The 23,824-nt window shown below is 44.8% G+C and overlaps 1 protein-coding gene across 1 annotated transcript; it reads right to left on the reverse strand.

The window, feature by feature from the left end:
- Positions 1–5,971: 5,971 nt before the first annotated feature.
- LOC123439505 (alkane hydroxylase MAH1-like) lies at positions 5,972–7,794 on the reverse strand. The gene is made up of 2 exons (XM_045116219.1): positions 7,730–7,794; positions 5,972–7,651 (listed from the first exon to the last, which is right to left on the reverse strand). Exons 1-2 carry the CDS (start codon positions 7,744–7,746, stop codon positions 6,157–6,159), a joined length of 1,512 nt encoding a protein of 503 aa, XP_044972154.1. The 5' UTR covers positions 7,747–7,794; the 3' UTR covers positions 5,972–6,156.
- Positions 7,795–23,824: the final 16,030 nt, after the last annotated feature.

Here is a 23,824-nt window from a genome sequence, read left to right on the forward strand (position 1 = left end):
CCCATAGCCCATGAGACCCCTTGGGGCGTGACACCCCTCCCGATGGTCCCCGGCACCCCTCCCGGCACTCCCGGTACACTACCGATGAGCCCGAAACTTTTCCGGTAATGCACGAAAACCTTCCGGTAACCAAATGAGGTCATCATATATATCAATCTTCGTTTCCGGACCATTCCGGAAACCCTCGTGACGTCCGTGATCTCATCCGGGACTCCGAACAACATTCGGTAACCAACCATATAACTCAAATACGCATAAAACAACGTCGAACCTTAAGTGTGCAGACCCTGCGGGTTCGAGAACTATGTAGACATGACCCGAGAGACTCCTCGGTCAATATCCAATAGCGGGACCTGGATGCCCATATTGGATCCTACATATTCTACGAAGATCTTATCGTTTGAACCTCAGTGCCAAGGATTCATATAATCCCGTATGTCATTCCCTTTGTCCTTCGGTATGTTACTTGCCCGAGATTCGATCGTTAGTATCCGCATACCTATTTCAATCTCGTTTACCGGCAAGTCTCTTTACTCGTTCCGTAATACAAGATCCCGCAACTTACACTAAGTTACATTGCTTGCAAGGCTTGTGTGTGATGTTGTATTACCGAGTGGGCCCCGAGATACCTCTCCGTCACACGGAGTGACAAATCCCAGTCTTGATCCATACTAACTCAACTAACACCTTCGGAGATACCTGTAGAGCATCTTTATAGTCACCCAGTTACGTTGCGACGTTTGATACACACAAAGCATTCCTCCGGTGTCAGTGAGTTATATGATCTCATGGTCATAGGAATAAATACTTGACACGCAGAAAACAGTAGCAACAAAATGACACGATCAACATGCTACGTCTATTAGTTTGGGTCTAGTCCATCACATGATTCTCCTAATGATGTGATCCCGTTATCAAGTGACAACACTTGCCTATGGCCAGGAAACCTTGACCATCTTTGAACAACGAGCTAGTCAACTAGAGGCTTACTAGGGACAGTGTTTTGTCTATGTATCCACACAAGTATTTGTGTTTCCAATCAATACAATTATAGCATGGATAATAAACGATTATCATGAACTAAGAAATATAATAATAACTAATTTATTATTGCCTCTAGGGCATATTTCCAACACCAAGGCCGCGGGGGAATCCCTTGCATATTTGCCAAGGAAGTCCCTATAGGCGTAGCCCGTAGCAGAAGGATTCCTGGCGCCGTTGCCAGGGAAGGTCTTTTGTTGCCGTAGCAGCTGATATTTAACATGTGGTAGGCAACGAGACATAACGATAGAAGCGGTAAAACTAGGATGGCAATGATAGTAATGGTATCTGGGGAAATGGTCATCTTGTCTGAGATCCCGCTTGGAAGAAGAACGACTCCGTGAAGGAGACGAACCGATGTAGTCGAACGGGTCCTCACAATCCGATACGCTTGCGAAACTCTATCGAGACGAAGCAAACCGAAAACAAGAATCAACACATGATATACACCACAAGATGCACAACACAAAATGCAACCCACATATGATGCATGAGCAGCTGAACACATGCAAGTCACGGCATGGCAACTCACGACAAGCAAACACTACACATTAAGTGAAGTTCAATATGCAACGAATTGCATATTGACGAAACTCCACGTTTAATTATTTAGTTTTATCCCGATTAGATACACGGCAATATTAAATGTGGTTAAACACGGCAAGAGGTGAAGCGCAATTAATCTACCTATCTAGGCATTTTAAATGAGGTCGAAAATGTCATATAGCACCTCCAAAACGACCTCACATCTTAATTAACAATTCTGTCCAGATCTGAACTAACACATTTAATTGGTTGTTAAACAGCAAAACAAATAGGTTCATGTGATTCTATGCGTCGTTACAAGCAATTTACACATAGAGAACATCTCCAACGGAGCTACGGTTCAAAAGATACAAGCACCGCAAAATATGATGGCATGAATGCAAAATGTGTGCAACAACGGTCACGAGCACTTCAAAACATACAACCAGCAAGAGAAAATGAAACTACATGAGATTCTAAACAAGTTTCATATAGGACACATCCAAAACGGAGCTATGGATAAAAAACTACGAGCTAAACAAGAAATCACTACAATCTGCCAAAATCAGCCACATTGCATTTTCTACGCCCCACAACTACGAGCTACAAAATCCCAACATGCTCAACCAAGGCATGAGACGATAGAGGGCAAGAAGAACTAAAACAAACAACTAACAACAACTAGCATGGAAGCATGGAACACTAGGAAAAGAAGTCACAAAATGGCTTCTCACACACAGTTTCAGACTTAGTGAAAATAACACTTCATGAAAGTGCAGTTTTCGATCTGAAGGCATATTGACAGCAGCAAAACCATAAGCTATAGGACTCCAAATGGCATGAAAATTCACAACATGCTAGAGAAACACAAAGTCTACAACTAACTCCATTGCACCAACCTCAAAAGAGCTACAGATCACAAGATAGAAGCAAGACAAGACAACAACAAAATATAACAGATCGCAGACTTGGAAATATTTTAGCACCTCTAAATCATCACTATTTCTAGCAACTTGAGAGCAAGCAAACCACACCTAAACATGCATTTCTATTGAAACCAAAATTACCAGGGCTAGTCTAAACATCAAAGGGCAACTATCTAGTTGACACCTCCTTCAAACAAAGCATGAAATAAATCCTACGAAATAGACAAGAGGGCAACATGGCAAAATATCGAGCGAACTAACTTGCTCAAAAGCTAAAACTAAATACACAGAAAAATCTTCTACCCCGAAAACATATAAAACATGTGGGGTTGCAACACAAAAATATTGCCACACGTAAATGCGGGATAATGTCCTAAACACGGAAAATAAACTAGCGGCAAATCCCCACACGCAAAAATACCAATGACTACTCTAAAATACATGGAAACGTGGTTCCTAAAACATGGACATTTCTACTACGGCATTCAAGCAATACGGACACGCACGAGAAATAAATTACGGGACGTATCCTATTGGAACAGCATGTTAATCTATGCATTTGGCACGGCACACCACGTCAAACAAATATGCAAGTTATAAATTCGGATTCTACGCGAAATTCTACATCAAAACCATATGCTACACGTCGCGATCCGACACGCGGATTAAAAGATACGGCCATTCTAATATTTAGCTAATTCCTGAAATACAACTAATCCAAAAATAACCTAAATTGCTACTGGGCCGAATAGGGGGCGCAAAATAGCTAAGCAGGCAGGGGCGTAATTTAGAGGGCTTGGGGGGTTACATACTTGGGTCGGCCTGGAGGAAGAAGGGTCTGGCCGAGGCAGGCCTGGGGGGAGCTAGTGGGCCTGCGCGGTGGAGGGTTGCTGCTGCTGGGCCGAGGGGATCTAGAGCGAGGCCCAGTTGGGGCAGGCGGCCTGGAGCGGTGGGAATCGACCCAGGGCGAGGGGTTGGTGGCCTGCCTGGAGCGTCGTCCTCCTCGCAGGAACCATGGCGGCACAGCAGGAGCCGACGGAGGAGCTCCAGGCTCCGGCTGTGAGGGGGAACCGGTGGGGAATCTGCTCGGCGTTTGGATCCGGCCTGGATCCACCCGGATCCATCCGTTCCCGAGGGCGACGACCTCCGGCGAGGGGCGCACACGGGAGGACCAAGCGGCGACCGGAGTTGGTGCTGGCAGGAAGTCGGTCGAGCCGACAGCGCGTGGAGGAGGCGAGGCAGCGCGGGTGACGGCGCAGGGAGGACCGGGACGGGGCCGCGGCGGCTGGCCAGGTCCGGTGATGCTCCGGCGAGCTCGGGCGGCGCGGGCAGGAGGCAGGCCGAGCGGAGATGCGGGAGCTCGGGCTGGGAGGCAGAACGGGGCGGCGGCGGCTCGGGCCCGGCAGGCCTCGGATGGGCTCGGCGGGCCCGCGGTGGCTGGCGGGTGGTGGGAGAGAGAGGGGGGATTAGGTTAGGCACGGTTTTCGAGGAGAGAGGGGGTTGGGTGTCTCAAAAATAGGAGGGGGTCTATTTATAAACAAATTGGGGGTAGGTTAACCGGAATTTCGTTCCGGATCCAACCGTACGGTCGGAATCGGACGATTCCGCACGCGGGAACGGGTAAGTGGCCGTGTAGTGTAGATATCCGAAGACGAGAGGGGAAACGAGCGACGCGGCAACGATTTTTAAAACACCGATAACCGTCCGACGGTAGACGGAATACGGTGTCGCTATGGTCGACCGTTCGGGTACCAGACGGACTCCGATCACGACGAAATTCGACAAGTGGCCTACCTATATTAAAATAAGACCGCACGTCAAATCTCACCCCAAACGGAGAAAGTTTTCAACACACTTTAAAAGACAAGATTCGAACGATGCCGCGGGCGCGTGCGTGTGCGGTCGGGCTCAAAACGGACAACGACGAGTACCGGCAACTAACAACGGATGCAAGTTATGAAAACTGGCGGCAACGGGATGCCGATGCAATGCTGATGATGCGCATGAATGCGATGATGATGCGACAAATAAAAATAACCACACGACAGAAACGGAGTAGAAGGGGAATCTTCTGGAACGCCGGCATCGGGCTGTCACACGTGGGCCCTAATAATATATGGCAATTCTATTCGTGGTGTTTTATATATATTCCTAATGGGGCTAGATTTTATACATGTGGTCTAGCTCTTGTGTGTTGGGCATTGTGGAGTTGTCGTAATCGTGCTACCTTTGAGAATAAAAAGTTGAGATCCCCCTTTGATGTAGTTTATACTGCTTGTGGTTTCCTTACATACTGGGCAGGTCTACTGACAGGGGACGATCGGGATGCAATGGAGCGAGGTGCTAAGATGCTGAAGAACAATGCAACGAACATGATGCGGATGTGTGCTGCTCCAAAAGATGCTCAGTGATGTTGGTGATTTTGCAGCTCATAGTTTTTGCTATCAGGTGGTTTAGACCCCCCCCCCTCCCGTGTGTGGGCGTTTTAGTCGATTCCGGATTGAATCGGGCTGTGTCCTTTGTTTTCTTTTCAGACTTGTATCCCTGTCGTTTGATTTGTTGATTCTAGGCTGTTGGTTGCGTTTGCTAGGTGTTTTTGGGTTTTCGCCCTGCGGTAGTCTGCTTGAGGACGAGTGGCTATGGTGGGTTTTCCAAAAATGCTTTAAACTCGCACTCCTTTTTATTTTTTCCTTTGACGAACTTTGTATTTCCGTTATGCTAAGTAATGGAAAGGTGTTTGCCCGATTCAAAAAAAAAACATACAATTTAGCAAAACATGTTATTTCTTTCGGTGATTGTCGTCATTTTTGGTTAGGCCATCCCGAAGATCTTTGTTTTTTCCTTATATTATGACCGGTAAATAAAGGCTTCGCGAGATTGTTTAATAAAATGTTATTTGTCAGCAGGGTACATTCAAAAGAAAATCTCATTTCTTTTTCGCTCCCGGGTGTTATCTATCTGTTTCTGGTACGAATGCGAACAAAACAGAAAACGGAATAAATGGGTCGTTGGTGCCATGTCCCGTTCGACTTACCGTGTCTTGGTCACAAAACTAGGTTTACCGCGACCCTTGAGTCAGTGACAACATCGATCGGTCGTCGCCACGCTACGCTACGTGTCTGTGTCTCTCTTGGATGCTTTTACACGGAGTGAGAGTGTCGTGCGGCGCTGAACTGTCGCATGTCTTGATGCAACGTTGGCGAAATAGGAGTATACGGATAAGGCGCGCGGTTGTGCACCAGGCTAGCTTTCTGTTGCACTGCACATGCATGCATTCATATCCCGGTGGATATGTGCATCAGATCAGCTGGATCAATTATTCCACGCCATTCTGTTCCAATCAAGTTCTTTATTTCTTTTTTCCTTCTCATTTGCATATGTTCCTCGACATACACATTTATTTATTTCCTTTTTATACACTTTTACACACACGCAAACAATAACATCACAAATTAGGATATACAAAACACACCATAATATGTAGTACACCTTTCGCCTAAAAATATTTGTCACAGAAATGAACATACTTAGACGTATTTTAGTTCTATATTCTATTCGTTTTTACAATAAGTAATTTAGGATGGAAGGAGTATATGTATATGATTTGCCATACAATGCATAAGCACATAGGACTTGCGAGCATCGGCACAGGTATTGCACGTACTTACGTACGTACGTAGCCCTGGCTAGCACCGCCTTGCCTCTTGTAAACCCTCACCTTGAGCCCGTCCTTCATGTGGAGTATGATGGACAGCTTGGGCTTCACCGCGGGGGCACCGGGTGCGACCTCCACCCGGAACCGCGGCAGGACGGCGGCCACGACGGCCTTCATCTGCGTGAACGCCAGCTCCTTGCCGATGCACGTACGGGGCCCCACGTTGAACGCCACGAACTTGTACGACGGCTCGTGCCGGAGCCGCCCCGCCGCCGTCAGCCACCGCTCCGGCCGGAACTCCAGGCAGTCCTTGCCCCACACGGCCTCCATGCGTCCCATCGAGTAGAAGGACACAATCACCCTCCTCCACGGCCGCACGGCCGGCCCGCTCGGCAGCGTGTCTGGCTGCGCTCCCGCCTTGTGCTCGAACGGCACCGGCGGGTACAGCCGGAGCGACTCCGACAGCGCCGCGTGCAGGTACGCCAGGCGCTTCAGATCGGCGGCGCTGGGGTGATGGCCGACGCCGCCGCCGCCTGAAGACGGCAGGTTCTGACGGAGCTCGGCGAGGATCTTGGCCTCGACGTCCGGGTGGTTGGAGAGCAGCCAGAAGAACCATGTCAGGGCGGAGCTCGTCGTGTCGCGGCCGGCGATCATGAGGTTCAGCGTCGTGTCGCGCAAGAACCGATCGAACTCCCTTCCGTCCTTTCCTATCTCGTCTTGGCATGCAAGGTACAGCGTGAGAAGGTCAGCGGCGTCGCTCCCGTCGGCGTTGCTGTCGGCACTGGCCGCGCGCTCTCGCCGTAGCGAGACGAACTCGGCGATAGACGCGTCGAGCACCTGCTGAGCCTTGGTCATCTTCTTGTGATGGCCGACGTTTAGGTAGGTCTGGAGCTTCAGCCAGGCTACGGGCGTCACGTGCCTGTAGAAGAGCACCGCCTCGGCCTCGTCCATGGCCGCGGCGAATGGCACTCGCGGGAAGTCGGCGGCGAGGCAACCCGGATCCGTACCGAATATGAACATCGCCGTGAGGTCGAACGTGAGGCGCATGAACACGTCCTGCAGGTCGACGACCGCGCCGCCGGCAGCGATGCCGTCGAGGAGCGGCACGAGCCCATCGTCGAGCTTGCGCGCGGTGCTCGCGGCCACGGCGGCGCGGAACCTCGCGTCGGACAGCAGCGCGTGCGCCTTGCGCCGCTGGAACGCCCACGAGTCCCCGTCGGCGTTGAATATGCCGTTGCCGAGCACGTCGAACATGGCCGCGAAGTCCTCGCCCTTGGGGTAGTTGCCGAAGTTGATCGTGAAGACATGCGCCACGTCCGCCGGGTTGGCCGTGATGAGCATGTCCACGGGCGAGCCCCATGGGCCCCTGGCAACGTGCGACATCCCCGGCGCCACGCGCAGGAACTCCGTGAGCCACTCGTGCACGCGGCCGGCGTTCACGCTGATCGCCGGCAACGAGCCGACTACCGGCCAGTTCGTCGGCAGCCCGTCCCGCCGGCGAAGCCTGAAGAAAAGCAGGAATAAGAAGCAAGCGAATGACACCATGATCTCCGGGTACTTGCCGAGGAAGCCTCCAACCCACCATGACACGGCCTCCATTTTCTTTTGCGTTTGTTTAGGCTATAGCTAGTCGGTGAAGTGTTCTTGTATACAAGTGAGTTAGCTGGAGAGCTAGCTAGGCTTATTATATAGTGGATTTGAGGTGAGGGGTTTGGGTTTAGGTGTAGAAATTTGGTGCACTTTGGCTGATAATGACGTGGCAGGAGAAGAGAGGAGGATGAGTAAACACCATGATGTTGAACGAATGAAATTACCATCAACAGCTAATTATATACTATATAAACGGCATTTTACCTAGTCTGTACTACAAAGGTGCAATTGAATTGACTGCCCTCCTAATCTCTCGTGATCTCTTCCTGTCGGCTCCATGGGTCAATGTATATCAGGCCCGAAAAAGCCCGACCCGGGCCGGTCTGACCTTGCCCAAGGGTCGGGCTCAGGTCTGTTAATCAAGCCCGACGATCGGGCCAGGCCGCGCTCGGGCATGTAAAAATCCGATTTTACGCCTACGTCGGACCGGGCCTATCAGGCCGGGTCAGGATTCTTTGGGTTCGGGCTGCACCTAAACCCAAAAATTAGGCCCCACGGCCGGGCGACCGGGCTTGTGCCTGGGTTGTGTATCACGAAATTTTTTAAGCACGGCCCGAGGTATGGCCAAGTAGAGTCGATAGTATCAAAGGGCCACGAAGCAATGCTACATATATTAAGGTTTATGTAAAGTTTTACGTAAATAAACAGGTGGCAAAGCGTGATTAAGACTAGGGGGAGGGGTCCGCTGTAATTCTATTCTATCTTTTCTTTATCACATTTTCTAGAATAGAGTTACAAAGTCTTGCATAACTTTTCTTCACCATATTCTTTACCCCCTCAAATTCTAGGGAGCCCCCCCTCCCTACTCTCAATCATGCTTTGTTACCCTGTTTATTTACGTAAACCTTCATGTAAGCCTTAGTAGATGTCGCATTGCTCAAGGCCCACCATCGTCTCATGCATATATACTCCTTTCGTTTCAAAATAATTGTCTCAATTTTTTAATAGTTCTAATATAAAGTTGTACTAAGCTTAAGACACTTATTTTATGACAGAGGGAGTACATCCTTGTCTCTTTCATGTAGATGTCGGGATGCAATCTTCTTGATGCATCTTTTCTACATGAGCTTAGCTATACCTACAAAAATTGGCGTAGTCTGCAGCCTTCGGTTAGAGGGGAGCGGGCCCACCCTGAAATTGTGTGTGTGTTGGGGTGGGGGTGATGAGAGCAAGACACGTGTGTCTTAAGCCAATTTTTTGTAGGTGTAGTATATTGTTTTTGCACTCACACGATGGCCAGAGCGGGCCATCGTTGACACTATAACACTACATCTATGGGCAACTATGGAAGGTATTATGTATACTTTCAAATAATTCTCTCCCTCCCCCTCCCTGATTTTTAGGTGGGTGGGTCATTTCCTCCCGTTCCCCTTATCTTCAATCATCACTAGTAGAAAACAGGTCTTTCGTCTGAACCTTTAGCCCCGGTTTGGTTTTGAACCAGGACTAACGTGACCATTAGTCCCGGTCCCAACGGCTAGGAGCCGTCGGTGGGTACGTGCATCATTAGTCCCGGTTTGATTTGGACCTATTGACACAAACTGGGACTAAAGGGATGGTGGTAGTGTTTTGTCAGGCTGGGCCCCCACTAGCACCTTTAGTCCTGGTTCATGTTACAACCTGGGACTATATGTGGCCCTTTAGTCCCGGTTCATGATACAAACCGGGACTAAAGATTTTCCTATATAAACCTCTTCGTCCAGCCCGAGCTCATTGCTCTGTTTTCTCCATTCTCTCCTCTGTTCTTCCCCTTGCTCGAGCTCACCCTCCAATTTTACCAGGATTTGTCAAGATTTGAGGCACCCCATCTCTTGAAGTGTTCACAAAGGTTAGCAACTTTGTCCTTTCATCTCTCATTGCTAGATCGGCTCGTGCAATGCTCTATAAGTATAGTGATTTGTGGGTTTTAGTTTGGGAGTAATTATGTGGGAGTTTATTTGATTTATATGCAATTTGAGATCAAATTAACTTCTTAGTTTGCATATGTGTAGGTGTGGTTTACTTAGTGCCTTCCCGTCTCCGTCCTAACCACCGTCGATCGCTCGCTCAGTCTCGTCGTCGGCTCCACCTTGGTGATCCTCTTCTTCTTATCCTTTTTATTCCAACAAAATCTTATTTTTGTATGATTTAGATAGTTTTCTTACATGTATGATTTTGTTATACATAGTAGGGGCACGACAACTGTAGTTTTTTTTCCTTTTCTGTTTATTTCTTTTATTTCCTTTTTGGGTTGTTTTTCTTTCAGTTTTCCTTTTTCTATTTTTTTATAAAAACGAACAAATGTTGAATTTCCTAAATAATGTCTTGAAAACACGAACATTTTTTAAACAGAAAATAAATTTTAAAACGTGAAAAAAATATAGGATGGACATTTTTTGAATCTTCAGAACTAATATTAAAACCATGAACAATTTTGAAAAATCATGAAGAAATTTTTAAAAACGAACATCTTTTGAATTATAAGAACAAAAAATTTAAACGGAGAACAATTTTGAAAACGCCGGACAAATTTGGAAGCGTGAACAAGTTTTTAAAAGCACGAACATTTTCTAAATCTTGAGAACAAATTTTGAAAATGAGATAAATTTTGAAAAATCCTGAACAAATTCATAAACGTGAACAATTTTTGAAAACACGACATTCTTTGAATTTTGAGAACAAATTTGAAAACGTGAACAATTTTTTAAAGGACGAACATTTTTTGAATCTTCAGAACAAATTTTTAAACCAAGAACGATTTTGAGTAAACCTGAAAAAAATTGGGACCGTGAACAAATTTTGAAAGCACGAACATTTTTTGAATTTTAAGATCAAAATTTTGAAACGGAGAACAATTTTGAAACCCCGAACAAATTTGGAAGCGTGAAATGAGTTTCTAAAAGAACGAACATTTTTTTAATCTTAATTACAAATTTTGAAAATGAGAACAATTTTGAAAAATCCTGAATAAGTTCATAAACGAGAACAATTTTTGAAAACACGAAGAGTTCTTGAGTTTTGAGAACAAATTTGAAAACGGGAACAATATTTTAAAGGACGAACATTTTTTGAATCTTGAGAACAAATTTTAAAACAAGAACAATTTTGAAAAATCCTGAACAAATTTTAAAACAAGAACAATTTTAAAAAATCCTGAACAAATTGGGACAGCGAACAAATTTTTAAAGCACGAACATTTTTTGAATTTTAAGAACAAAATTTTAAAACGAAGAACAATTTTGAAACCACGAACAAATTTGGAAGCGTGAACAAGTTTTTAAAAGCATGACATTTTTTAAATCTTGAGAACAAATTTTGAAAATGAGAACAATTTTGAAAAATTCTGAACAAGTTCATAAACATGAACATTTTTTAATTTTGAGAACAAATTTGAAAACGGGAACATTTTTTTAAGGACGAACATTTTTTTAATGTTGAGAACAAATTTTAATCCAAGAACTAATTTCGTGATTAGACTACTTAATAAAATAAAAACTTAGTCTTTTTCCAATTTTAGTTATGGGTCAATTTTAGCAATTATGACTAGTCAAATTCACCCTACACATGCACATCTAAGAGTATAGCAGCCGAATGTAAGACATGCAAATGTAAAGTAGATGGTAAGGTAGGAAGATCAAACGCAAAGGTTGACACAACGATTTTTGGCATCTTTCCCGTAGGTGGCGCTATCATACGTCCATGTTAGTGCAGACTTCAACCCACGAAGGGTAACACATGCGAGAGTCCATGGGGGCTCCACGTACAACGGGTCCACGAAAAAGCGGCATTGCCTATTCCACCACGACTTCCGTCCACACATGACTAGCCTCACTCACGGTAGATCTTCATGAAGCATGCGATATACTTGCCCTTACAAACATCTTAGTTCAACTCCACAACACAAAGTAGGAGGCTCTCAAGCGACACCTAATCAATCTAGGAGGCATCACCCTCCAAAAGGTAATAGATGCGGTAGAATGATGAACTCCTTGCTCTTGTGCTTCAAAAGATAGTCTCCTCAACACTCAATTAGTCTCTCTCAGATTTGGCAGGGATAGTAGAGATTGATCTTGTGGAAAGCAACTTGGGGATGCTAGAAATCAAGGTTCAAATAGTTGGGATGGAATCTCTTGATCTCAACACATGAGTAGGTGGCTCTCTCTCAGAAAAATGGATCTGGAAAACGTAAGTGCGTTCTGAGTGCTTCCTCTATGAATGAGAGGTAGGTGGAGGGTATATATAGGAATCCCCCAAAATCCAACCGTTCCAACATTATTGTCGAACTCAGTGACACTGAAAGTGCGTTATATCGACTAGAGGGGGGTGAATAGGAGATTTTTAGAATTTCATCACTGAGGAAATTCCTTTTGAGGAAATTCCTCACTGATGACTAACTTACAGCGGAAACAGTAAAGGATCAGACGTGCAAACGTTCACAACAACAGTATTTCAGAGTGAAGAATGTGAAAACAGATTGCACAGTAAGCAGGCACGCAGAATACAGATGATGATTAACTATCGTGAAGAATTTGGGGTTGAGGAACTTCAGAGAAAGTCTTCAGGAAATTCTTCAAACAGTCACAGTGAAAGTCATCAACACATAATACAGGGAAAGTAAAGAGTTGAGGAATTAGAACCCGTTTCTCAGTGAAGACAGTCGTTGATGACCCAGTTCCAACTGTTGTGACACTCGTACATCTGGATCTGAGCGGCTTGGTATTGAAACCAAAGGACACCAAGTCCCGGGACACACAGTCCCTACCGTATTCTCCTTGAGCTAAGGACACACAGTCCTCGCCCAACACTCGTGGTAAGTATTCAGGACAGACTTCCAAACCCTCACAAACTTGGTCACTCGACGATCCACAATTAACTGCTGGAACGTTCTAGACCATGACGCCCAACCGTCTGGAGGATGCACAGTCATCAAAGGTAAAAGGCTTCAGTCCCACACAGGAACAACTTCTTCAGTGATGCTCAATCACTAGGTTTGGTTTGTGGTTTCGGTGGGTGGTGTATTGCCTCACTGATGAATTACTCTCGAAGACTCTGAGGAATTTGGGTTGCTCTTATGACAAGTGTCAGTTTCTAACAGAGTAGCCAACCAACTAGTGGTTGTGGGGGGTGGCTATTTATAGCCTCGGAGCATCCCGACATGATTTGACACTAATGCCCTTAACTAATATGACCGTTGGAGTGGATAAGACCAGTGACTTGGCGTGGCTATCAAAACGGTCGGAACCCTCAACTGTGAGAGTCCTCATGTCACTCATATTCCTCACTTGAGGCTTTTGGTAGGATTAGGCTTGGGTTGAGCATCATGAGGAAATTCATTCCATAGTGTAACTTCGACCCCCTTTAACAGTATGGTGTTCCTATTACTCAAATGCGAAGAAAGTAAAACAGAAAGTGTAAATCTTCATGCTTCAAATTCTTCAAAATGATTTTTTCAGGAACCACCGGTCTTCTCAATATCAGTATCTTCATGAGGAATATCAATTTCATCGCAGATTCCTCGCGATTCATTTCTTCAGCTTCAAATCAATTTCTTCAACTGAAGACATATATTTTTAGGGGTCGATATTCTTCAAATATCTCAAACTCCTCAATGACTTATAGATCATGTGTACACTTACAAACACATTAGATACTTAACCTATAAGTCTTCAAACCACCAAAATCACTAAGGGGCACTAGATGCACTTACAATCTCCCCCTTTTTGGTGGTTGATGACAATTAGGTTAAGTCTTCAACAGGGATAAAAAATATGAAGTGTAAATACTCATTTGAGGAATTTGAAAACAAGATTCAGAGAGACTCCCCCTGAAGATGTGCATACCTTGAGGATCTTGTTTTATAGCAAATGCGCATTGATGATTTATATCATGGAGATCTCCCCCTAAGTCTTGTAAATCATGCATATATGTAACATATCATATGAAGAAAATGAAGATGCATGATGACAAATGGTATCTGACGTATTCCAGCATGCGTGCATTAAACTTGAGGAATAAGCATGCGAAGAAAAACGTTCAAAAGTGTTAGAGTACCATCGGGCTTAAGTTACAACTCATTACATAAATACTTCAGAAGAGCCAAGAATTTGTAACTTAAATATAGTTTATAAGCCCCAAAAATATCCCGTTTGAAGACTAACTCTCGAGTTTCTCCCCCTTTGTCATCAAGTGACAAAAAGGGACAGGCTGAGGACTAACGCCCGTGAAGACTTCATTTCTTGGCGGTCGAGGAAGAGCCGTGATGCTTCTTGGGAGTAGTCTTCTTCCTTGGGCCGGTTGCAGTGTCGAGCTGTTCTTCATCAGATTCAGCAGTGCAGAATGAAGAAAAGGAGTTGTCTTCAAGGTCTGGCACTGGAATGGGCCTGAACTTCTTCTTGGGAGGCCACGACCAGTCAAAGTCTCGCTCAAAGTCCATTTATTCAAGCTGAGTCTGAGTCTTTAGATGTGAAAGTGTAGCCCAGGTGCGATCGAAAACCTCATGCAGATAGTGATGGTTAATCTTCACAGAGTTCTGTGTTTCAGTGAGGGTTTTCACAATGGCACCAAAATGGCGTTTTACCCATTTGTGGTTGCGATCCACCTTTTGGTGAAGACTGAGGAGGAGCTCTCTGGTATTCAGCACGCGAGGAGGAACTGGGCTTGCTGGACGAGTCTCAGTATCGTCCCATGAAGAATATGCTTCTGGCTCTTTGAACTGGCCATCAAGGGGCCTGCTGCCTTCTTCAATCATAGATTTTCCTTTTCCTTCAATGGGCTCGAAAGTCTTCTTGTTGACCCGGATAGGAGGCATATAACCCATGTGGTTTTGGAAATCAGCGTGGAAGTTGATGCCTGTCCTTGTCCTGATGAATCTCATAATCCACGGGGCATATATCTTGTGATCAAAGGGGCACATGGCATTGTCGGCCAAAGTCCTCAAGAAGAAATCATGGATATTGATAGGAATACCGTGAATGATGTTGAAGAGGATATTCTTCATGAGGCCTACAACATCTTCTTCATCGTCATGGCCTTTGATCGGTGCGAGCACACTGCAGAGGATTCTGTATACAGACCGGGGTGTGTACTTGAGCTCGTGGACGAGGAAGGTTGTTCTTGAAGATTTTCCTGCAGCCAAAGGCTTCATGAGGACTTCCATCATTCTATTTGGCAGCTCACGCTCACCATAAATCTTCACAGCCCCATCTGAGGGAATTGGTACGGGCAGTTCTCTAAGGAGTTCAGAAGCATGAGCCTTGTAGTGAGTGTTTTGTGACATCCAGTCAAACACCCAAGTGTTGATGTCTTCAGCGTTGCCAGATATGTGAAGAGTGGCATAGAACTGAAGAATAAGCTCGCTGTTCCAGTCTGATATGTCTGAGCACATTGGGAGCAAACATGCATCGTGGAGTACACTGAGGACTGGCTCCAGGCAAGGTATTGCTTCAAGCTCAACATGAGGAATATGCCTGTGCTGGAATATCTTGTTGCGTCCACAGAGCACAGAGGCATAGTAGTTCATCTGAGTCCTTGTCCAAAACTTCAGATGCCTCATTTGAGGCTTGTCATAAGGGTTCTCTCCGATGAAGTACATGCGTTCTTCAAAGAAAATTTCTTTCTGAAACTTTGGACGCTTGGAGAATGGCTGACGCTGAACTGGCTGAATATTTTGCTGAGGAATAGGGGAGGAAACAACAATAGCAGTCTCTGGGTTGAGCACAATGAATGCATTGTCTTTGGGCGGGTACATTTTCTTCAGCATTTTCCTCAAGGTGAGGAATTTCATCAGCTGGTACTTCATGCTGAGGATATGATGCTTGCTCTGGCTGAGCTTCAGGCTGCGGAATTTTTGCTTCTTTCTCAGTTGGAGGAGTTGGGTCAGCCTGTTCCTCATCTTGAGGAGTCTTCTCAGAGTGTTGAATTTCGTCAGCATGAGGATTTTCAGCTTGTTTTTCCTCAGCTGGCTTTGTGGCAGAAGCAGTTTCATCAGCTGGTGTAGCTGATGCTTGAGCAGTTTCTGTCTGAGGAATAAGAGGTTGAGGATTGTCGTCAATCTGAATTTCCTCATCAGTGTGTTCCTCAGGGGCGACATCCTTCATTTCCTCATCTGCCTTCGTAGCTGGGTCATCAATGACGACCATCTCACATGAAGGGGCGACATTGAGAGGCATCGGTTCCAGAGGAGCAGTTTCTTCAATTGCTTTGAGGCGCTTTGCCTCTGTTTCTTCTACTGCTGAGGAGGCTTTTCTCTTCTTGGCTTCCTTTTCAGCAGCCCTTGTTTTCTTCTCGTCTGATGCAGACGGAATTATCTTCTTCACCTTTGAAGCTTTTGGTGAAGGAGTTCTCTGTTCAGTTTCTTCAGCTGGTATTGAGGAACCAGCTGAAACAGAGTCATCAGCCTGCTTTGATGAAGCAGCTGGATCAGGAGCAGTCTCATCAGCGGCAACAATTTCATCAGTTGGAGTTTCCGTGATGATTTCTTCAATGGCCGGTTCATCAACACGGCGCTCTTGGTGTACTTCCTTAGCTTGAGGAGTTTCCTCCTCATGAGGAGATGCATTTGCTGGCTCCTCAACCAAGGGCTAAGGGGTGCGGTTCTCTTGTTGTAGTCATCAACAGCACTAGTGGCCAGCTTGATGAAATTGCTCTTGAGGCTTTTGCGATCTGACAGCTTGCCGTACATGTCAGTCAATTTTTGCAGCTCTGTCTGTGTTGTCACCAGTGCATCAGGAGTCAGTTTGAGGATATTCTGCCTGAGGAATTTCTCCTTTTTGATCTTTGCAACCTTTGCCTGCCTGGCCTGTTGTTCTTTCCACTTGGCTTCATTTATGAAGGTGGCCACCATGTGGCTGATGCCAGGGGGAAGCTTCAAATCATCAATGGGAGTGTTTGGGTCCTCATACCAGATATTGATGTAGTCAAGGAGGACCTTGGGGTCCATGGCCAGAGGAATAGCACTGCCTGATGCTTGAGCTACTCTTTCTTGCTTGTTTTTGATGATGGCTTGCAGGGTTTCATCATCATATTCATCACTTCCCTCTGATGCAGACGAGACTGTGATAATTTTGCTGGGGCTGGGCAGAGGTGCACGTTCAGCAGTTGCCAAAGTCTTCACAGGAGGTGTTGAAGACTTTGTCTCTGAGCTGGTTGTAGCTGGGAGTGAGGAGCTTGAGCTGGCGGTCGTAGGCTTCACGACATGCTTCTGTACCGGTCTCTCTTGAGGCTTTGGAGGTGGAGCTGAAGATTTTGATGCTGAGGAGATTGGTACTGAGGGTTTTGGCGCTGATGGTTTTGGTGTTGAAGGTTTTGGTAATGAGGGTTTTGGTGTTGAGGGTTTTGTGACAGAAGCCTGAGCAGACTTCTCTTGAGGCCTGGGAGCCCTTGGCTTTGACGGCACAGACTGCATTTGAGGAACTTCTGAGCCTCAGGTTTCTGCAGCTGAGGAATTAGCAGCACCGGAGGCAGCAGCTGAGGATTCATTAAATTTCCTCACTGCAGCTTCTGCCTCCTTCTTGAGCTTGGCCAGATGCTTTTCTTTCTCATCTGGATAGTCATCAATGGTCATGAGACTTGAGGGATGTGCTACTTGATGATCCTCAAGTGGGGCCCTTTTGCCAGGAGGCTTCAAAGCGAATTTCTTCACATATTTGGGAGTCACAAACCTGTACTCCTTCCATTCCTTCGCCCATCGGCGTTCAATCTTTTGCAGCCGTATCTTTCTCTTGGCCATTGTCTCATTTTCATGAGGCGTGCAATAGTCCAAGTAAATGTCCTAAGGGATATCAGCAGCTGTATTTTGCTCAAGTTTCTTTCCTCCCTTTTGTTTTCTGTCTTCCTCCATTTTCCTGAGTTGAGGATTTTGCTGATGATTTTGAACTCTTGAGGATTCTGATGAGCCTTGAAGAGTTTCTTCCAGAAACGCTGCAAATGAGTTAATGTGATGAGAACCGAGAGATTCATCAGCTCACATGTGTGTACCTGTGAACAGAGTATAGTTGCGAGGAATTTGGAGAGGTCATATGCGTTCTCAGATTTGAAGAAAATGAAAAAGTTTGACAGTTTGAGGAATATAACCAGTGGTTGAGGAATTTGCCTAAGCATACTGTTCTTGGGTTCCAGAGTTGTACAGATCTGAAAATTCGCACAATTGAGGAATCTCGTGGAAATCTTAGATGCTTAGCATAGTTCATCAATGATTGTGGTGATAGGTAGTGTTTGAGGAATCAAGTGTGCATCGTATCTTGAGGAAAAACAGATTTCACATAGAAGATGTAAAATTTTAGATCTAATCTTGCTGTAAAAATGGGATATATTTACCCTGGAAGGTGCGCACGAAGAACACAGAAAGTTGTGTGTTGGAGAGGCTCTTCGTTCGAGTGTCCAATGCACCCTAACTCGGCGACAGAGGACGTCTACGGCGGCGGCGGACGAAGATGGTCCGACTCCGGCGTGGTTCCGGCGACGGAGAAGTCGAGGCAGTGAAGCTCTTCCTCACCGGCGACGAGACTACCAGCGGTGGCGCTAGGGTTCGGTGGAGTGTGCTGTGGCAGGAGAGCGATGAGGCGAAGAAGAGGATGCCGAGGGGGATAAGGACATATTTATAGCCAAAAGTTACCGTTGGCGCGAGAATGTCGGACCAAATAGCCCCTGCCTCTACGTCTCCGCAGGACACGTGTAGCTCCCGTACGATGTGGTGGAGATAGTGGAGATCGTGGTTATCCGATCGTGGGAAGTGGGGGTTCAGTTACTGTGTCTTTAAAGAAACAATTTTTGAAGATTTGAGGATTTTCATTACAAAATCATCAGCTGACAAGGATGCAGTGAGGATTTTGAACAAGGTTTCAAGTAGAACGCATATGAAGAATTGAATAGACTGGATGAGTATAGCATAGAGGGAAAGTAGGGTCCGATCACATTCACTTAGCAGAAACATCAACTTGAAGAAATAGCAATAAGTGAATGTTGTCGAGGACTAGAAATCACAGTCTATCTAGTCAAATGAAAGTCATCAAGTGTTTTTGAAGATTTTGCAATAAATCATCACAATGAAGAACAACCGTTTTTGAAGAAAAATGCATTGTGAGGAAATTGATTCTTTGAAGAGAATCATCTTGAGGAATTTCACATTGGGCGGTGGCGTTACCCACCATATAAGAATGTTGATTACAGACGCCGCGTACAATTGTCGTAGGGCCCTGAGAATCAATTTCTTTGTTAATTTCTTCACATTCAGAGTGACATTCTTCATCAGTTGAAGAAAATCGTTTCATCATGTGTTGCACATCTAAGTCATCAACTTTGCATAAGTGTTAGGATGTATGCATGTTTTTACAAAACATTTGAAGACTCTAAGATATTTATCTCACACCGCAACTTGCAAAACCTTTTCTCATCCAAGGGCTTAGTGAAGATATCTGACAGTTGATCATCAGTCTTCACATGGTCGATGAGGATATTGCCCTTGAGGACATGGTCCCGAAGAAAATGATGACGAATCTGGATGTGCTTGGTCTTCGAGTGTTGTACTGGGTTGTATGCAATCTTGATAGCACTCTCATCGTCACAGTAGAGAGGTACATTCTTCATGTTGATGCCATAGTCCTTGAGGGTTTGCTTCATCCATAGCAATTGAGCACAACAAGAACCAGCAGCAATGTACTCAGCTTCGGCAGTGGAGAGTGATACGCAGTTCTGCTTCTTTGAGGACCAGCAAACTAGTGATCTTCCGAGGAAATGGCATGTGCCAGAAGTTGACTTGCGATCCACACGGTCACCAGTATAGTCTGAATCAGAATACCCTACCAGATGAAGATTGGAGCCCTTGGGATACCATAATCCTAGTGTTGGTGTGTGAGCTAAGTATCGAAGAATATGTTTCACAGCCTTATGGTGTGATTCCTTCGGTTTTTCTTGAAAACGTGCACACATGCAAACACTAAGCATTATATCTGGCCTAGATGCACATAGATACAATAAAAAGCCAATCATAGAACGATATACGTGCTGATCGAAATCTTTACCATTTTCATCAGTGCCGAGGTGGCCGTTGGTAGGCATTGGAGTCTTGGCACCTTTGCATTCGTGCATGTCGAATTCCCTCAGAACATCCTTGAGGTATTTCTCCTGTGATATGAAGATTCCATTGCTTTGTTGACGAATTTGAAGACCTAAGAAGAATTTCAGCTCCCCCATCATGGACATCTGATATTCTTCACTCAACATGTAGGCAAATTCATCACTATATCTTTTGTCAGTACAGCCAAATATGATATCATCGACATATATTTGACATACAAACAGCTCATTATCATAGAATTTTGTGAAAATAGTTGGATCGAGTGAACCAGGTTTGAAGCCTTTCTTCATGAGGAATTCCTTCAATGTATCATACCATGCCCGAGGGGCTTGCTTGAGGCCATATAGAGCCTTTTTGAGTCTGAAGACTTTGTCTGGATTCTTTGGATCCTCAAAACCTGGGGGCTGAGCAACATATACTTCTTCCTCAAGCTTACCATTGAGGAATGCACTTTTCACATCCATTTGATATAAGGTGATGTTATGATGATTAGCATAAGCAAGTAGTATTCGAATAGCTTCAAGTCTAGCAACAGGTGCAAAAGTTTCATCGAAATCTATTCCTTCAACCTGGGTGTAGCCTTGGGCTACAAGTCGTGCCTTGTTCCTCACCACTTGACCGTCCTCATCTTGCTTGTTTCGGAAAATCCACTTGGTGCCGATGATGTTGTGCTTGCGAGGATCTGGTCGTTTGACGAGCTCCCATACGTTATTCAGCTTGAATTGAAGAAGTTCATCTTGCATAGCTTGGATCCACTCCGGTTCCAGGAAAGCCTCAGCAACTTTTGAGGGTTCTGTGATGGATACAAAGGAAAAGTGCCCACAAAAGTTAACTAAGTGTGAAGCTTTTGAGCGAGTGAGAGGACCTGGCGCGTTGATGTCGTTGAGGATTTTGTCAAGTTCTACTTCGTTTGCAATCCTCGGATGAGCTGGTTGAGGATTTTGTCTGGGCTGAGGAAGTGGTGCTGGTGCAATTTCTTCAGGAGCATCTTCTTGGTTTTTATCAGCGATGGGGATCGTTTCTTCACCAATTTCCTCAGTGGGAACAATGTCTTCAGTAGGCTTAAGCTTTATTGCTTCCTCAGGAGATAGCTTATCTGGATCAGAAGGCAATTGCTCTCTTTGCGAGCCATTAGTTTCATCGAACCGCACATCTACAGTCTCAACAACTTTGTTGTGATAGTTGTTGAAGACTCTGTAAGTGTGTGAGTCCTTTCCATAACCGAGCATAAAACCTTCATGTGCCTTAGGTGCAAATTTTGAGCTATGGTGAGGATCTCTAATCCAGCATTTTGCACCGAAGACTTTGAAATAACTTACATTGGGTTTCTTGTCAGTGAGAAGTTCATATGAGGTTTTCTTGATGAATTTGTGAAGATATACCCTGTTGATGATATGACATGCAGTGTTGATTGCTTCAGGCCAAAAACGATGAGGAGTCTGATATTCTTCAAGCATAGTTCTAGCCATTTCAACCACAGTCCTGTTCTTCCTTTCGACGACACCATTCTGCTAAGAAGTATAAGGAGCAGACAATTCGTGAGTAATACCAAGTTCATCAAGATAATCATCAAGACCATTGTTTTTGAACTCGGTTCCATTATCACTCCTGATATGTTTGATCTTGATGCCAAAGTTCATCGAGGCCCTTGAAGAAAATCGTTTGAAGATTTCCTGCACTTCAGTTTTATACACTATGATATGCACCCAAGTATAATCATCAACTATGACGAAGCCATATAAAGATGCTGCATTGGTTAGTGTGGCATAGTGAGTAGGTCCAAATAAATCTATATGAAGCAATTCGAATGGACGTGTAGTGGTCATGATGGTTTTAGAGGGATACTTGGATCTGGTCATTTTCCCAGATTCACAATCACCGCAGAGATGATCCTTGAGGAATTTGACTGATTCGATGCCGATGAGATGCTTCTTCTTCGCGAGCGTCTGCAAATTCCTCATGCCTGCATGACCTAGTCTTCGGTGCCGCAGCCATCCTTCTGAGGTTTTTTCTAGTAAGCAAGTGGCTGGTTGAGGACCTGTAGAGAAATCAACAATGTACAAATCCCCTCTTCTTACACCTTCGAAGAATTTGGATCTGTCAGATTCCATAATGACTACACATCTATATCTACCAAAGATAACAATCATATCCAGATCACAAAGCATCGAGACTGACATAAGGTTAAAACCAAGGGATTCAACAAGCATCACTTTGTCCATATGCCTATCCTTGGAGATAGCCACTTTGCCAAGTCCCAATACCTTGTTTTTACCTTTGTCAGCATATGTGATTTGCTTCAGAGGTGATGGAGTTAGTGGCATATTCATCAGTAAGCTTTTATCACCAGTCATGTGATGTGTGCAGCCACTATCAAGAACCCACTTAGTATTCTTGGGTTTGTCATCCTGCAGATGAATTAGTACAGCTTACCATCTCATATGCTTCAGATTTGAAGAATATGATACTAATTTCATCAGATCAGTAATTTCATCATAACAGAAATGTAAGGACGTGTGAAATATTTCTATTTCATCAATCATTAGCTTGCATCCTATCAAGCATTTACTCAGGTCTCCAGCAAATTCTTCAGATGATGATTTTCAACTGGAGACCTGACGTGCAGAAGTGATTAGTTTGATTTCTTCACCACCCACATCTGAAGGGGTGGCAAAGCGTTCATCATCCTGCGAGCACCATATGAGAAGGGTGGCATTGAAGCCAATGCACTTCTCTTAACAGTAGGGGGATTAAAGTACTCATATGAATATGCAGAGAACTGGTTTGAGGATTTATGAACATCATGATTTGAGGAGTAACGCTCATATTCATGTTCCTTGTAGTTTCCCTGCATGTTAGAAGCATAAGCACGGGTACGAGCATAGTTTTGACCAGCTGAGGATTTTGATCCTCTTGAAAATTTTGGTCCTCCTGAGGAATTTGATCTCGGGTTCAGATTCTTCAGTGGTGGTGTCATGAGGACATTCACCTGAAGATTTTCAAGACAGCTTTTTGGGACCCAGATTTTCCTCGGAGGAGGGCCATTCCTGCAGTTAGTTCCAACATATCGAGCAAATACTTCACCAGATTGATTTTTGAACAGTTTATAGTTGGAATCAAATGATTCATCCGAGGAATAGGATAATTCACATGAAAAGCCAGTTAGATTAGATGGATCAAAAGGAGGCCCAGTAGCAGCAACCCATGAGGTTTTGGGATACTGCTCAGGTTTCCAATAAGATCCATCAGCATTTAATTTCCTCTCAATGGCAATTCCTTCTTTCCTCGGGTTCCTGTTCAAGATCTGCTTTTAAAGCACATCACAAAGGGTTTGATGTCCTTTGAGGCTTTTGTACATGCCTGTCACGTACAATTCCTTCAACCCTGCATTTTCATCAGTAACATTTGTGTTTTCCTCAAGTGAGGAAATAGACACAACAGGTGCAGTTGAAGAATTTGTAGCAATGGTAGCATTTGATGATTCTGGTGAGGAATTAGCAGTTTCGCGTTCAATACATTTAAGACATGGAGGAATAAATTCAACTTGACTAGCGTTGATCTGTTGAGCTAGTAATGAATCATTTTCCATACGAAGATCATCATGAGACATCCTTAGCTTCTCAAGATCAAGCTTCCTTTGAAGAAATTCATAGGAAAGCTTCTCATGATCAGTGAGGACTGTATCATAACGATCCTGAAGATTATCAAATCTGGACTGAAGACTTTTCATGTCATCAGTGAGGATTTGGGTAAGGTTCATTTCGTCATTCAACAGATCATCACTTTTGTCTAGCAGTTTCTGAAGCTTTTCCAGAGTAGTTTGTTGTTTAGTGGCAATGATAGCAAGTTTACTGTAACTGGGTTTCTTATAATCATTAGGTTCACAGTCACTTGAATCAGAGGAGGAGGCATTATTTGGTACCTTCGAACCCTTTGCCATGAAGCAATAGGTTGGCGCGAAGTCATTAGCATAGT

This window comes from Hordeum vulgare, chromosome 3H, assembly GCF_904849725.1.
Source record: "Hordeum vulgare subsp. vulgare chromosome 3H, MorexV3_pseudomolecules_assembly, whole genome shotgun sequence".
NCBI lineage: Eukaryota > Viridiplantae > Streptophyta > Magnoliopsida > Poales > Poaceae > Hordeum > Hordeum vulgare.